We start from the raw sequence: 16,932 nt of genomic DNA, 5'->3' as shown, positions 1-16,932 counted from the left end.
ATCTAGACGGGTCACATGAGCCTCTGGGATATGTAAAGTCAAGAACTAGTTTCATCTGTTTGGTTTTTAAGGACAGTAAGACCAAGACTGTTGATGGGCTGATAATTAACACCTGTATGTGGGGGTCCTGGCTATCCTTTTCCCTCCTGACTGCCTCTGGGGTCCCTTTTCTATCACTATGCCCCTGAAGCGAGTGGAACCTCCCCACAGCTAGTGCACACAGTCATACATGAAGCTTTGCTCATGTGCGGTCATCGGGGAGGAGGTCTGATGTGAATGCTAGAACACTTCTAAAGAAACACAGTATGATCACCTCCAAGCAGATTCAGTAATTCCCAATTCATCTAACTAAAGCTCAGCATGGAAACATCCTATGGAAATTGGTCTTAGTTCATAGATAATGACTTGTAATTAGGACGTTGTGTGTAAATGAATGCTTCTAATGACCTGCACATAATTCTTCTTTCAAGTAAGTGAAACTCCCTCTTTTACATGTAATTGATTTACACTAGTAATCGACCTGTTCTTCATCATAGCTGCCATCCACTATGTCCCACACTTCTCGTTAGTGGTGGTTGATGAGTGAGGTTTCAGGCTACCTGCGGAACATGTCAGCCTGAGAGCCTGGCCATGAGAGGGACGTTTGGAATTAATCTGCATCACCTGTAATTAAACAAGGCCAGGTCTACCAAATGACTTGGCTAGGCTGAGGCTAGCAAAGGCTATTCTTTGAAGAGCTGTGTGCTATGCTGAACTTCTGTGCTCCTGCACTGTGCTGCTACCTGAGCATCGAGTGTACAAAGGGTAGGAGCTGGGAGATCTAGAAAAATCACAGGGGGAGGGGGCTGAGTTTACTATGCTTTAATGTCAGTGGGGACTATACCCAATATTTAACACATTCCTCTTTGTTTAACTTTCAAGTAGTCAGAAACATGTATATATGTATATGTCTTTATCTATCTCATCATGTATCTCCCCTTCCCTATCTTCCCATCCATCCATCCATCCATCCATCTACCCATCCATCCATCCAATTCCCACTTTACAGATGGAAGATTCTGAAGCTCAGAGAAATTAAGAAACTCCTCCAAGATGTCATGGCTAGTGGAGGTGTGACACTAGAATGTGAATCCATGTCTGGCTGACTTGGAAGTCCACATTTCCTCCACCACACAAACACAGTTGTTTCAGTCGAGCCAAACTGGCCAAACCTGAGGACCAGCCTCACTGAGTTGACCCCAGTCTCTATAATAAGAAGGGAGGCTAGGGAACAAAAGTAAGCTTAGAAGAGGTCTCACTTCTTTGTGCCTGTCTCAGTGGCCAGAGATGGGGAGATCTGCAGGGGAAATCTCTCACAGGCTCTCCTCCACAGTGGCTGCTTCTTTCAGGCTTTTGTACAACCTGTTTCAGACTTCTTACTGTCACCACGTTCTCTCTGGTTGGTGGACATTTTTAGGTTGGGCACAAGTTTATCTTAGTCTCTTACCTTGAGGAATTGCCCTCTTCAGTTTATCTGTATTGGTCATAAAGTCTCTTGTAAACGCCTTTTAAGAATTAATTCTGTGGTTCTGAGAGTGTGTGTAAAGGAACTATCCACAATGGGTGATGGGTGGCGCTGCTGTGTTTGGAGGGATTAAATTTGCTCATTGGCCTGGTGGTGCAGATGTCGACTGTGGATGAGCATTCACAGCAGAGAATGTTGGCTGTATTTTATAATTTACTCTAAGGGATTATCTGACAGTATTCAAAGCTAGACAGATAAAATGTTCCCAAGTATAAGCTCTCCCCAAAGAGAAGCTAAAAATAAATGCATTTTTTTATGTTGCACTGTTTGCATAAAGCAGACTTCTATGAAGGAAGTAGAATGATGTTCATACACAACAGTGGTGTGTTCTGAATTTGAGTGTCTGTTGTGGCTCAGCAAAGCCGTGGCACAACCAAGGAGCCTGAGGGTGTCTGCTTTGGCCTTAAGACAGTATCCTTCCTGGGGAGAGAATGTGCAAACCAGCTGGCTCACCTGGGGAGCCTGGGCTCTGTCCTGTGGCTCCTGATCCCATAAAATAATCTTTGTTGATTTTTTTCCTCAGCAGGAGAATGTTTAGTTTAAATTATGAAAGGTAGTGTCACTTCTCTACCCCCCACCCCCTATTTTGTTAGCATAGTGAGGAAAACTTTGTTTATTCCTCACCGAGCTTGCCTACAACCTGGATTTCTTTCTAACATAAGGGAAAGAGATGTCCATTACATGTCCATTACAGATCTTCAAACTTGACCACGTGGTGAAAGCTGAAGACTCAGAGTGTTACTAAACACTGAAAGAGGTCATGTAGTAAGGATTCATGGTTCTCAAAGTCTCATTCCAAGACCAGCTGCATCAACATCACTTGGAAGCTTTTTAGAGATGCAGATTACCTACCAAGTCAGAAACTCTGGGGTTGGAGTGGGGCATGCCAGTAATGTGTGTTTAGTAAGTTGTTCAAAGGATTCTGGTTCATGCTCAAATTTGAGAACCACTGGTAGAGAGGAGAGCAAGTGGGACAAGAAGGCAGATGAACCCAGCTGGGGTCTTTGCCTTTTCTGAGCTGGGTGACAAAAAGCAAAGCCTTATTCTCCTTGAATCTCTGAGGATAAGTTTACCTGTTCTGCTCACCCGGCAGTGAAATTGAGGACACCAACCAGGACCGCAAGATAGTGTTTTGATGTCAATAGTAATAATTTGATTGGTGGTCATCAAAACATCAAACCCCTTTGTCTCTAGTTTATGAACAAAAAATTCTGTTGCAAGCTAGATATATACAGTTAAATATGATAATTTTCTTTATAAGTATGTGACAGACTAGTAGATTCTCAATAGGATTTGGGGGGAGTTTAAATAGTTGACTCTTAAAATGATGTCTGCAACCAGTTGATTGGAGACCTGAAAACTAAGGACCACAAGACATTATTTCAGACTAATGGCTGTTTCTTCTAGGAGTTGCAAGGATCAGAACTCAGTGGAAATAATACTGGAATCACAGGTAGTCTCATGGGGAGTGCCACAGCTGAGCAGCCTCCTGGCCCCCTTTCCAATGAGTCATGGAAAGCCTGGCTTACGTCTATTGCCCTGAACCCTGCCTCGTCTTGTTCACACATCTGGGGCTGGGGTCTCATTCCCAACTCTCATTGTCTTTGCCTCCTCTTGGAGACCTACCTCAAACCGGTTTCCCTCAGTGAATTGCTTCTTCTTGGAGCTGAGTCACTGTCTAGCCTCCTCTGTAAAGCTCATGAGGCCCAGCTAGTAACTGAGACACCCAGGAAAGTAGAGCACTCTATAAAGAACAAGCATCAGCATGGAAATGGCATGGGATCTGAGACATCCCTCCTGGTTAAATTGTTCAGGGTGGTCTTATACTAGCTGTGAGGTTGTAAGGTCACTTTTAACCCAGGAAAATTCCAAAGATGAAAGCATTCCGTCCATCTGGAATGACTAGCCATGTCCACAAGGCCAGAAAATCCAAATCCTGGAGGCTCTGTACAAGGGTGTCTCTAGAACTGCCCAACTGGAAGAGAACCAAGTTTCCTCCTCTTTCGAATAGGTAGGATGGTCATACCTCAAAACAGAGCCAAAGTTTATTCCAGTAATACTGGTATTTCCTGTAATACAGTCATAATGATTTACTTGAAATTTTTTTAGGGAAAAAAAATTCTTTCCAGTAGATAATTTTAATTGTTTCTTGATATTAGAATGGGGTTAATGTCCCATCATCTACTTTTCTTTGTTGGACCTGCTCAGGGAATAATGAAGGCACCGAGCTATCACCATGGGACTCAGCTCAACTGGTGGCCTGTCTACAGCATCTCCTGTGTGCTGCCAAGTGGTGCAGAGCTTGCACTCCATCCTGGCTGGGTTTCCCAGCATTCACCAGGGGCACCATGGCCTTGACAATTCACACTAAGGCTGAGTCTGTTCTGGAGCATGCTGGGAAAAAGGCTACACCATGTTGTGCTCTCCCTCCTGGCCGGGCTGCCATCTTAGCACATTAATTCCGATTGGCTTAATTGATCAGAATAGACTTGGGAGAAAAGAATTGATCCTTAGAGTCGCCGTAGGCTTTCCTAAAAATCTAGGTTGCAAGCGGTGCTAGGAAACTATTGCAGCCACATTGTAAGATGCCAAGGATCTCTGGGTCACACCAGGACATTTCTTCACTGCCCACAATAGTGGAATCCCATGGAAAGAAAGGCTGGTGTAGAATATGTCAATTCTCGTGATGAGCTTCTCCTAACCTGAGGAAACTAAAAACTATTATTAAATTCTTGGGTGCAAAATCAGGGACCTATCACATCCTGACAAGTATCATTAAGACTTAAAGCCAGTTCTCCACTGTACCTGATATTTGCTAAAAGATGAAGTTTGGTTTCCATAACTGAAGTTGGCATTTCCAAAACATTTTGTTTCCATTTTCCTTTGTGTTCCGGCAGGCACATTGACATGCAGAGAACTGGTGGCCACCCCTGGTGATCTCTTGTCTGATGCTCATGCACCTATTTATTTATTCATTGACCCCTTTGCTTTTAGTAAAGACTGGAACTGAGGGAGGCCAAGTAGATGTTAGCAATGTGTCAGGTGGGCTGCAGGGCCTGGGCATTCACCAGTGGTTTGCAAACAACACCAGATGTCTTCCAGAGTGGCTGGGCATGGCCTGGAACATTGAGGGCAAGGGATAACTGGTCTACCTATTACCATTTCTCCTGCTGATGGCTGGTTAGAGGAAAAGATAACTTAAAGTTGAGGAGATACTTTTCGTATCCTCCTCCTTCTTTTGGAAATGGTCCTTCACAAGATATTGTATTGGCTAGAAGAAAGTCCCTTTTCTTTTCAAAGTTGCTGCCCCACAGGTGTTGAGAAATGCTTAAAAACAGCACATCTGACTTCCATGTCATCTGGTTATTGCGATCAAACAAACAGCTTTCAGATTTATCTTCCAGCCCAACTTCCCGGACCTGTGGCAGGAATCGAGAGCACTGGCAGAAGCCAGCTCTGGCAGTGGTTATCAGTGGCCAACAGTGATGAGGACTGACCATCTTTTTGTCATGACCACTACAGGGGACAAATGTATGAAGCCTTCGGTCAATGGAGGAGCAAACGCTGTGTCTTTTGCTTTGATAGCTCCCATAGAACACAGGGAACACGAGCCTTCAGTGAATGTTTTCCAAATAAGACAAACATGCACAAACTTAGAGCAGCTCCTGCTAGCATCCCTCGAACTTGAACATGCACACGAATCACCTAAACATCTTGATAAAATGCATTTCTGATGCATTTGCTGCACTGGATGGATTAGAGGCAGGGGTCAGACAAGAATCTCTTCTGCGTTTCTGACAAGCTTCTGTGTGGAGCTGATGTTGCTGGTTCCCCAACTGGACTGAAGAGCAAGGCGCTCCTCATGGCACCCTATTTCGTTGTTCATTATGGCACTTGTTGTCTCTATTTGATTGGAAACCATCATGTATAATGAACTGTGTATGAGAGCTGGCTGGGTTACAGGAACCCCCTAATCCCTGTCTAATAATTACACAACATGTGTCCTAATCAGAATCTTACACTTGTGTATGTGAGCCTTTTGGTTGAGGGTCATAGAGGAGAACTTGCTTTCTACCATGAGCAAGTGGCTGTAGTGAAATCAAACCTTGTTTTCAACTTTGACGCTGTTCTGATGTCGAAGGTCACCCCATGTATGGTATGTTCAATGTGAGAAGAGAGCAGCCAGGAAGGTAATTTTCTTTTTTTGGTCCTTTATGTATGTTGTGCAGAAGCAAATTTATTTTCTTACAATTCCAGGCTATTTCACACAAGTCGAAGGGGAAAATGGATACAAACGCATGCGTGTCCTTTACCTGGTTATGTTTGATGTCTTCGGCGGGTGCACCATATGAATTCCTATACAAAGTTGAAATTCCAGTGTTTTGAGCTGAAAGTAGAAAGGAAACAAAAAGTATTAGCGAAGAGAGCAAGATTTCTAGTGAGGAGCGATGGTTATGGCGGCGAGTTCTTGCCCTGACCAGGCGTGGTTTCTCTGGGACCATCCCAAGTGCCATTACCAAGGAGAAGAATTCTTTGGCCCTGGGACACTTCATTTTACATGCAGATATTAAGAAAGACCAACAGTGATTCTGTACAATCCCCACAGCATGTGGGTTTCTCACAAGAACATTCAGACTGTAGACAGGGTCAGGGCAGGGGCAGCAAACAGATGGCCATCTTGCCAGGGTGACTGCCTTCTTCTCTGGTGAAAACCAGCGGGTCATAAAGGCTTGTCTCCTGCACAGAAGCCTGCAGGGATCTGCATGAGCAGCTTTGGTTTGAGCTGGAGAACAACAGGAATGCAATTTCTAATTTGGGCACACAGTGCTTAATTATCATGCAGACAGTGCATTTCTCAAAGGCCCCAAGCATCATCCGCCTCTGCCCTGAGCTTCTGGGAGGCTGTAGCTTTGGAACCCAATAGACACAAGACAGGAGCCCCTCGCCCTGTTTTGTGACTGGCCTGTGGTTTGGCTGAAGGGAAGGAAGGTCTCCTCCAGTCGCCAGCAGCTTCCAAAGGCACGAGCAGGGTCTGCCCGCTTGCTCACCTAGAACCCTACTAGAACCCTCAGGGCTCATGCTTCAGGCTCAGAGGAAAACCCCAGGGTGCCACTCCCCTCATAGCCCTTAAAAGGTCATGATTTAAGAAAGCTCTGGAAAAAATTATCAAGCATCACTGCATAGATGCATAGGGGCACATGTACCCCAATGTTCAAAGCAGCACTGTCAACAATAGCCAAATCATGGAAAGAGCCAAAATGTCCATCAACTGATGAGTGGATCAAGAAGATGTGGTATATATACACAATGGAGTACTACATGGCAATGAGGAAGAATGAAATCTGGCCATTTGTAGCAAAGTGGATAGACCTCGAGGGTGTCATGCTAAGCGAAATAAGTCAGGCAGAGAAGGACAGATACCATATGTTTGCACTCATAGGTCTAACAGGAGAAAACTAACAGAGGATCATGGGGAGAGGAAGGGGGAAAGAGAGCTGGGGAGAGTGAGCGACAAATCATCAGAGACTGTTGAATACTGAAAACGAACCATGGACTGACGGGGGAGGGGGGGAGTGGTCATGGAGGGGGGCACTTGTGGGGAGAAGCACTGAGTGTGACATGGAAACCAATTTGGCAATAAACTATTAAATAAAAATAAAATAAAATAAAATAAAATAAAAAGGAAAGCTTTCTTTAGTTTCCTGTATCTACGGAATAATAAAATAGGATGATACACCATAGCTGTTCTCTCACAGATGCAGTTACTCTAGCCACAAAGCCAGTAGTACCTATCACCCCACCCATGACTATTCCTAAAAGCACAAAATCGCCATGCAGTAAAGCCCTCTTAGGAAATTCAGCTTAGGAAGTGAGTGCTGCAAGCCATTCTAAATTGTAAAGATCACCCTGACACATCCTCGGGCTGGGTGCACGATGCTCCTCTCTGTACTTTTACCTAGACCCTTGCGGTAGAATCTTCCTTGAGAGCCCAACTTCCATCACACCCAGAGCTGCTCTTCCACTCTTCCTGTTCCCGAGAGCAGCGCCATCTTGCCTGACAGACTGGGTTATGTCACTGCAGTGCCCTGCCAAGGTGATTTTGGCAAAAGCTGCATGATGGGGCCCCTGTCTGATTCTCTGCAGTGTCTCCCTCCCTTCTTCTCTTGTCAAGGAAGGCCCAGCTATGCTGGCCCTCTTTCCTCCCTCGAGCCAGCCGTGCGGAGTTTGTTTTGCTTCTGGAATGTTGTGCTGGCTGATCCCGCTCCCTGGAACTCACTTCCCCCAACCCCGGACTGCCTCGCCTTGTCGGTGGTGGGGTGGTGGGCGTGGGGAGTTTAGTTTAGTCTCCATCTCAACCCTGTGAAAGCAACCCCGCCCACCCGGCACCCTGTGGCTTCTGAACCTGTTAATTTTCTCCATCACACTCGACACCACGTGGTCCTAGCTTGTGGGTGAGCTTGTTCTGGTGTCTACCTTGTGTATCACCTCCCTTCGCTGCGACAGCAGAAATGCCGTGGGGCCAGAAATCAGTGTTTGTGCATCTGGGACCATGCTTGGATTTAGTGGATATTCTTGGAGCAAGTGCTTTATTTGCCGAGTGAACAAATGAATGAGTAACTGTGAGAAAATATGCCCTCAGAGCTACGGTTTGCTGATGGAAAATGTCACATCAAGATGCAATTTTTTTCTGGTACTCAGAACAAAACGAATTTTTTAATTGGGGGGGGTCATGCACTATTACTGTCCTTGCCCCCCTTCCTGTCATGTTTGTGGCTTCTGAACTAAAGATGTTCCTACCGGAAGTTCTTTCCTCCTGCTCTTTGGTCCACTTCACCTGTTTATAGGAGGCTATGTAACTGAGATTGAACTTGCAGCTTCTGCAGACACACGAAGCAGGTGTCTTCACGGGTGCTGTGCCCTTGTATGTCTGACCTAAGAGCATAGTCATGAGGAAATGCCTTTCTTCTTTTGGATAGGCCCCAATTTCCAACTGAATCAACATATTGAAGATTAGAATGACTTTAAAAAGGCGTAAGAGAGACAGTGAGAAAGACGAGCTAGACTGTTTGATGTAAAGGCATTTGGGAAGCTCAGATGGGAGGGCAAAATCCCCCAGGTGAACTTTAAAGTCAGGCCATGTAGCTGCTGGGATCACACAGCCCTCCTCTAATGCATGCTTCTGAACAGGTACTGTTCCTAGGGAATCATGACCGCAAGAAATAGCTATAACCGTTCCGCATGCCTGAGTGAAGAGCTGACATTGGCTTTCTGTGGGCTCCTCAGTGGCAAAAGAACACTAAGGGAGAAAACATTTTAAGAGACTCCATCTCAGCCAGATAAGGAATCCAGACAAGAGGGGGGAGGGCTGGCACAAACACCTAAAAGGATCTGCATTTCTAAGGGCTCAGTAGAGGAGATTTGAACACAGGCAAGGACCTGCTTCATGTAAGCTGTCCCCTGTTGCATTTTGAGGGTGAAGCTTCCCTGGTTTTTCCATGGTGGAGGGCATGTTTTCTAGGGGGGAAATGGTAGGATGGTAGGGGGAAAGGCCTTGATGTCTTAGAAACAAGGGAGATGGCAATTTTTCAGATATTTTTCAATGTACTATACTGTGTGTCCCCTGGATATTTGTGAATGAGAAAAAGTACTGTTCTTGATGTGGAGGTCACAAGAGATGTGACCTGCAGGTGAATGCTGAAATGATGGGCACAAGAAAGTGCTATAGAGCAGGGGCTGGCCATTCGTCCTTCTCATTCCTCTATGAAACCTTGGCTCCCACCTGGCCTGACAGGGGATTTATTCATGCCACTGTGGAGGTGGTAACACCTCCTCCAACCACCACCTCCTCCCCCATCACTACCTTCACTACCACTTCTTCCACCTCCTCCATCCCCATCTCCTGTGTCCCCACCATCACTGCCTCCACTATCGCTGCCCCTATCATCACCTCTTCCACGGCCACCTCCACAGTCACCTCCTCTACCTCCTCCATCCTTATCACCATCTCCATCATCAACATTTCCTGTGTCACCATCATCATTGCCTCCACCATTGCTGCCTTTACCATCACCTCTTCCACCTCCACCATCACTACCACCACCATCACCTCCTCTACTTCACCATCACCATCTCCTCTGTCACTACCATTACTGCCTTTATCATCGCCACCTCCACCGTCACCACCATCATTGCCTCCTCCATCATTGCCTTTTCCATCCTTCCATCATCACTTCCTCCACCACCACCTCCTCTACCTCCACCATCACCATCTCCTGTGTCATCACCATCACCACCTCTATCATCACCATCTATATCCCACCAACACCACCATCTCTGCCTGCTCCATCACCATCACTACCTCCACCACCACCACCACGACCACATTTCCACTACCATCACCTCCACCATTACCACCATCATCACCTCCACTACCACCATCACTTCCGTCAGCATCTCCACCACCACTACCATCACTGTAAATAATATCAACTGACTTTTATACAGAACTCGGCTTAAAGAGAGCCATCTGTATAAACATATTATTCAAGACAGAACTCTGTTCTTCTAGGCTTGCTAGGTGATTGATAGTGTATTTTTGAAATGTTTTTTAAAGTAAATTAGAGCAAAGATGTTTATGCCTCTTAAATAGGTTTGAAAAATTACATATATCTTAATACTAGAATTATCACGATCTCTCCCATTTTCTAGGAAGATTCAATGTCTATAGACATGTTAGATTTTATTTTTTAGTTTATGATGTGTGCAGGGCATGATTATGTACCATTGGAAATATTTCAACACAAAAACACCCACATTTAAAAGCCTTTTGAGGGGCACCTGCATGGCCCAGTTGGTTAAGCGTCTGACTCTTGATTTTGGCTCAGGTCATGATCTCACAGTTGGTGGGATGGAGCCCTGCACTGGGCTCTGCACTGACAACGTAGAGCCTGCTTGAGATTCTTTCTCTCTCCCTCTCCCTCTGCTCTTTCCCTGCTTGTGAGCGCTCTCTTTCTGTCTCAAAATAAATAAATAAATATTTAAAACAAAGCCTCTTGAATAATTCTACTGGGCAAAAAAGAGAAATTAAATAACAATATAGTCAATTTCACAATTATTCTTGTAATTCTAATCTCAATTGGTCATCCCAGATGGCCAATGATGTGGCTACCTAGGGCAGTAATAACCACAAAACAAATGGGGCAGGTGAATTTGGAGTCACTACTCCAGAGTAATTGGTACAAATTAGATTCTCTGCTGAATGTGTTGGCTCTAGGGACTCGGCATTCAGATTCAGAACTTTCTTTGTTCATGCTCCTCTACACCTGGCCAACATTTAAGGTGGGAAAAGCAGCAAGTAAGAATAAGAAGATATATTCTGCATGACGAGTTCAGGCATAAGGCTGAGATGTTCCCTGGTAGGGACTGTCCATGGAGGCACAGTGCTGACCCGGAGGTTTGCATTGGGAGCATCTGTCTACTGTGCTTTTCTTTTTTGCAGTCATGCAGAGTTACCATGGAAAACACTGCCTCTGGGGTAAGTGCATTTACCATTAGAAAAATTTATCTTAGATGGCCTGGGTCTGGAAGACATCTTAATAAATCATCCAATTTGTCTCTTCTTCTCCCCTGAAGGTCTGCACCTAAATAATATCTGAGAAACTCACGCTTTGAAGATCCTCTTGATAAGAAGGTCTCAATGTCTGTTTAGGTGTTTTCCCTTTACACCACAGTTTTAGGAATGGCCTCATCTGGCCATGTTCCTCACAGCCTATTTTCAAGAGGGGTCCATCTCCCTGTCCACATGATAAAGAAGGGTGTGGGATTCCTGTTAGAGATCCTGGTGATCCCGACGGCTCTGGAAGGTTCGCTTTCAAGGCACAACCTTCTCTACAGGAGTACCTCCAAGTCCTGTTTCTTGGAGGAGGGGAAAACCAGGGCTGGAGGAGGAACTGTATGGAAAGGCTGGAGGGGATGATGAATGGAAACAGCAATCCTGTCCCAAGGAGACTTGTTCAGAGCAGAAGGGGAGTTAAGGTTGAGGCTGGTTATGAGAAAGACCAGGTAGCACCTGCTAGACGGGTGGTGCTGGGCACCAATTTTGGCCTTGATGGAGTCCCAGCTGATGAGAAAGGAGAGTCAGTGGGTATGATTGGGGGAGTGGGAGATAAAGGTCAGAAAAGTCAATTCCTCTGTACAGAAAGTGTGATTATTGGTTCTAATGAATCTTCTTTGGAGTTTGTCACAATAAAAGATTGGTTTCATGTCAAGAAGAGAAAACATCTCAACAGGGTTCTGAGGGCTTCACTGAAATCCTTTTGTTTATTCCCCGCCCTTCCTTTCTCTTCCCCTTCTTTTCTTATCCATTTTCTTTATTGAGAATGGCAAAGCGTGGCAAAGTGCACCCCCTATCTTGGGTCTTCTCCACTCTGGATTATGTCAGCTATGAAGAAAATCTATGGTGACTCCCCTCTCTCCTTTGCAGGAATATTATGGGCTGAGCAGATGAGAAGGAAAGAGATAGGTGAAAAATGAGAATAAAATGTGCATGGAGAACATTTTCTCTGAGTTGTTTTCAGGTAAAAGATGCTCAGTTTTTATTTTTCTGGCTTAATCTCCTCATCCCCACTTTCTGAGAATCCTTGTTGTCAAGCTGTCAGGTGACCCCATAGCTGCTAAGTCCTGCTGAGCAGTCAAGCATGGCTTGAAATCTCGCATCCTGGCCCTTGGCCCTGTCCCAGATCAAATCACCAGCTCTGAGATGAATACACATAAAACTGAGCTCACCTGTCATGGTGTCTTTCCTGGAAGTGTGCTCTCCTTTAGTCCCGTGGTAAGTGGCATTGCTGCCAGTGGATTCATAGTCTGTTTTCCTTTCCTTGAGGCTGATCATTTCCCGAGGTGAAGCTGGGGCACTTGCTACATAAAGAAATCAAAAGGATGATTTTGTGTGTCTCATTCCACAGCATGGAGAGCTTTTCACACCAACAGCTAAGGTCCTGAAGACACGTGCTCCACCTAAAGCAACATGTGTCCATGGACCTGCTGATTTGTGTTCTTTTGGCTCTTGTCTTATCCCTTCCTCTTGTTCTTGTCATCCGGTGCTTTATAGTTATGAAAGCACACAGCTTGGAGGCAGGTCATTAATGGCTCTCTCCTGAGGCCATCTTTCTTAGAAAACATCCTGATGGAGACATGACACACCTAAGGTGCATGGGACAGTTTTCAGAATGAGATCAGGCTTGTTTTCTTTCTTTCTTTCTTTTTCTTTCTTTCTTTCTTTCTTTCTTTCTTTCTTTCTTTCTTTCTTTCTTTCTTTCTTTCTTTCTTTCTTTCTCCTCTCTTCTCTTTTCCTTCCTTCCCCTCCCTTCCCTCCCTTCCCCTCTTCCTTCTTTTCTTTCTTTTCTTCCTTTTTTCCTTTTTAAAGATTTTCAGAGGAGCTGTTACTGATACTGAAGAATCCCTCATTAAAATAAATTCAGTTTTACTTAAGTGCTGCGTGACTCAGAAGCTGTCCTAAAGGAAGCCAGAGGAAGCAGTAGGATTTATGTGGGGCCGACATAACCCAACTTGCACAGGCCAGTCTGTGGGGTGGGCTGGGGCAGGGCTATGCAGAGAGCCCGTCCCCCGATGAGACATCCTTGACCAACATTTCCAGCAATCTCCTACCTACACCTTGAATCCCGGACCCAGGGAATGAGCTCTGTCCTCTCTTTGTGTCTCCATTTCTAAAACGATGGGTTGTAATTAAAGGATCCCCCTTGGAAGTCCACGATTTGTTAAAGCACCCTCAGAATAGAAGAGAGACTGAACTTGGAGGTAAGGAAGCAAACAGAAAGAGGTTTAGATTTCTTAAAAGAGTGAATGGATCAGTAGCAAGCGCAGAGCCCTGCCAGTGCCCAGACGGGTTGGAAGAATGCAGGTCTCAGCATGTGTGCGGCAGGGAGGTGGCTGCTGCCTGTCTCCTCAGAGAGCCCACTCATGTCCACAGCTCAGTCACCTGCTCTATCTCAGTACAGCTTGGGTGTGGTAGTCTTCTGCCCCAGATCTGTCCCCAGCCCCCATGCCTGAGGATGGTGCTTCCTAAATATGTTTAACTCCAAGCCTCATCTAGAATTCAGGGATTCCAGGACCCAACCCTGGACCTTGCAAATATGAACTTTCAGTGGATGGGTCTTGGAGTCCACATGTAATGAGCATACCTAGGAATTATAAGGGAACTCTTGATTTTTTTGGAGAAAGCCCTCTCTGCTAATATCCAAGCCCCTTCCACTCAGACCTCAGTTTATCTTTCAGCTTATCATTCACACCCTCTGCAGGATCCCTCAGCTCCTGCCCACTGGACCTGTCATTCCCTCAATGTCTTTTTCTTTTCAGTGTCTGAGCCACTTGATGCATTTCATCAAGCTTAGTCTCTCCTATGGGCAAATCCCTCTGCTAGACACTGGGAAGAGAAACATGAATCAGGTCATTTTCTGAACTTGAGGAGGTCAGGAAACAGACATGCAAGTAAAGCAGCATAAGAGGCAGAGTGCTCAGCAGATGTCACCTCGAAATGCTGAGGAGAGAAACAGAGGGGACTTTGCTCATCCTTTCCTGAGAGGCGCCCTGTCTACTTCTTAAACCTATCCAAACAAAATCAAGGCTCACTGCTCAGCTCTCAAAACCCTGAGAGGTTCTCAATCCTGGCTTCCCATTAGAATTAAACCCTTGGAATACTTTAAAAAATGTTGATACTTGAAGGGTGCCTGGGTGGTTCAGTTGATTAACCGTCTGACTCTTGATTTTGGCTCGGGTCATGATCTCACTGTTTGTGAGATTGAGCCCTGCCCTGGGCTCTGTGTTGACAATGTGGAGCCTGCTTGGGATTCTCTCTCTCTCTCTCTCTCTCTCTCTCTCTCTCTCTCCCTCTCCTTCTGCCCCTTCCTTGCTCACATTCTCTCTCAAAATAAATAAACTTAAACAAATTAGTGATACCTGAGCCCCTACCAGAACCTGTTGGATCAGAATCTCTGGATCTCTAGGTGTTAAGTCTATTGGGGAGACAGGGAAGGAAATGGTGTTTGCTCTACATAACGTGACTGGGCTGTGTGTATGCAGTTCCTGGATGTTCTCAGAACATCAGCCACTGTGTTTCACTCACTTCTCCCATCTGCCCCTCTCCTATCTTCTGTTCTCTGTTGTCCTCTCCTGGGAGAGTCCTTCCCTGCCCTTGCTCCTTTGCTTCTAGGTCTTTCTGCATAAAGGCTAGCCTTTTATGAGTCCCTGCCAGGAAACCACGAAGGGACAATATTTTGGAGCCTCTTGACCAAAGCTCTGGACATTAGCATCTGATGTGTGCTGATGGCAGGTTTATTAAACTATGTCAAGTGTGTAATGATCTCTCAAGACCTCACCCACAGTGGTCTGAGTCTCTAATCAGCTAAGATTATACTCCTGGAAAAATCCAGTCATGCGAGTGTTTACTAGGTGTCTTCGATGTGCCTCACTGGGAAATATCGAGCTGTGCCCTAGCTGGATGGCTGGGAGAGCGTCTTGATGGTCCGCCGCTTTTCCTTCCGGGCATCTTCCAACCCATCATGCTATTTCATCTTCCCAACACTAATGGGCTCCTCACAGTGAGGGCTGTAGAAAGAACCCATCTTCGTGCTTCTCAGACTCACTGGTCTTTATCTTTTTAAGATGTATGGAGGTAAGGGGTGCCTGGGTGGCTCAGTTGGCTGAGCATCCGACTTGGGCTCAGGTCATGATCTCAGGGTTCGTGGGTTTGAGCCCTGCGTCAGGCTCTCTGCTATCAGCACAGAGCCCATTTCGGATCCTCTGTCCCCCTCTCATTCTGCCTCTCCCCCACTCATGCTCTCTCTCTCAAAAAATAAACAAGCCATAAACATAAGGATGTATGGGGGTAAGACACCTAAACGGCCACGCCTGTGCTTCTGAGGCAGGCAGAAGGTTCTCCAGTCACACGGAGGTTTCTGATTCTCATCTAGTTGGGGGACTGAACGTTACCAGCAGTAACAGCACACTAAAAGTAGGAGCTTTCATGGGGCTGGGAGAGAGTAATTCATTTCAGTCAAATACTCCCCATTTTTCCTCATCATTCTGACAGTAACGTGTGGGGTAAAGTTTTATGACAAGTGATCTCCAGGGCAGAGGAGCACTCTCCCACCATGACCTCTGAGAGGAAGGGCTCGTGGCTCCTCAGCAGGATGAGGGCAGCAAAGAGCAGGGAGAAACTCTTTAAATAAAGGCCTATAGAGCTGTGTGTGTGTGTGTGTGTGTGTGTGTGTGTGTGTGTGTGCGCGCACGCGCGTGGATGCGTGTGCATTTTTGCGTGTATACATATAATTATTTATCCATGCTTCATTCTTAGGACAAAACCCTAAATGCAGAAATAAAGAAAAATTAAACTTACACTTTGAATGAAAACAATAAAGTCTCTGTCACTTATATATTATATTAAATGATGTGCTCATATTTCGCCTTTAAGTTTTTCCTTAATCTTAGGCAGTACATAATGTGACTGTAAAAGGGTATAAAGTATCTTTACAAGTAAATAATAGTAGTGAGTTCAAAATTTAAACAATAGAAATGTGACAAAATTAGAAAAAAATGAAATTGAGTGACTTAAAGGTTTTGGTTTTGTTGTAGTAAGACTTTATCAATCACATATCGGCTGGTTTAAAGGTAATAATAATGGGTTAATCAGACATGGAGGAGTGACGAAACCCTCAACGGGATATTCAAATGTAGGTCGTTTCAGAGCAAGAAACAGAATGTTCTCCACTGCTCTGTTATCCTGGTTGTAATCAATACAATGGACGCAGACTATTCCGAGTTGGAAGAAGGTCCATAGCAAACCCTGCTTTGCAAGCATCTGACAGCCATCTTTATTCTTTTTGCTCACTGAATGCACGTCTAACACCTGTTAGAGATTCTTTGAAATCTGTCAGAGAGATTTGTTCTGAGTCTGTGTAAATATAACACAAAGTCACCGCTGCTATGAAAGAAAACAGACTCATTTCATATTTCTAGCAAATGTCCGACTCCGGGGAACGCTCTCCTGTGGGGCCGGCTAAGGGGTGGGAAGGAGGCACATCAGGCCTGGCTGGCTACAGGCGTCTCTTACCTGAGCGGTTGTTGGGAGACACACGCACAGGGGAGATGGAGGGCGTGCGGGAGGAAGAGTAGGGCCTTTGCCGATCCCTCTCGATGGTGGAAGATGAGGCTACAAAGTGATACTGGGACCAGCCGTCCTGCAACAGACAGCGCGCTCCCGTGAGGTGGGGGGTGGAGTGATGCTCCACCACCTCCCATTTCGAGGTCCAAACATTCGATTTTACGAAACATTTCTACCGGCGGTCAAAAGA

At 45.5% G+C, this 16,932-nt stretch overlaps 1 protein-coding gene across 2 annotated transcripts in view; it reads right to left on the bottom strand.

Annotated features, from left to right (window-relative positions):
* The window catches only part of LOC115293284 (catenin delta-2), a 356,183-nt gene that overhangs the window by 3,388 nt on the left and 335,863 nt on the right, over positions 1-16,932 (bottom strand). For both annotated transcript variants that reach the window (XM_029941072.1, XM_029941073.1), the window contains 3 exons: positions 16,692-16,818; positions 12,350-12,481; positions 5,878-5,951 (listed from right to left, as the gene is read on the bottom strand). In XM_029941072.1, the coding sequence (XP_029796932.1) occupies positions 5,878-5,951; positions 12,350-12,481; positions 16,692-16,818 (333 nt within the window). The remainder of the gene's footprint in view (positions 1-5,877; positions 5,952-12,349; positions 12,482-16,691; positions 16,819-16,932) is intronic.

Source organism: Suricata suricatta, chromosome 6 (assembly GCF_006229205.1).
Source record: "Suricata suricatta isolate VVHF042 chromosome 6, meerkat_22Aug2017_6uvM2_HiC, whole genome shotgun sequence".
Taxonomy (NCBI): Eukaryota; Metazoa; Chordata; class Mammalia; order Carnivora; family Herpestidae; genus Suricata; species Suricata suricatta.
The sequence above is the reverse complement of the archived record's forward strand: the minus strand, read 5'-3'. Positions and strand labels throughout refer to the sequence as shown.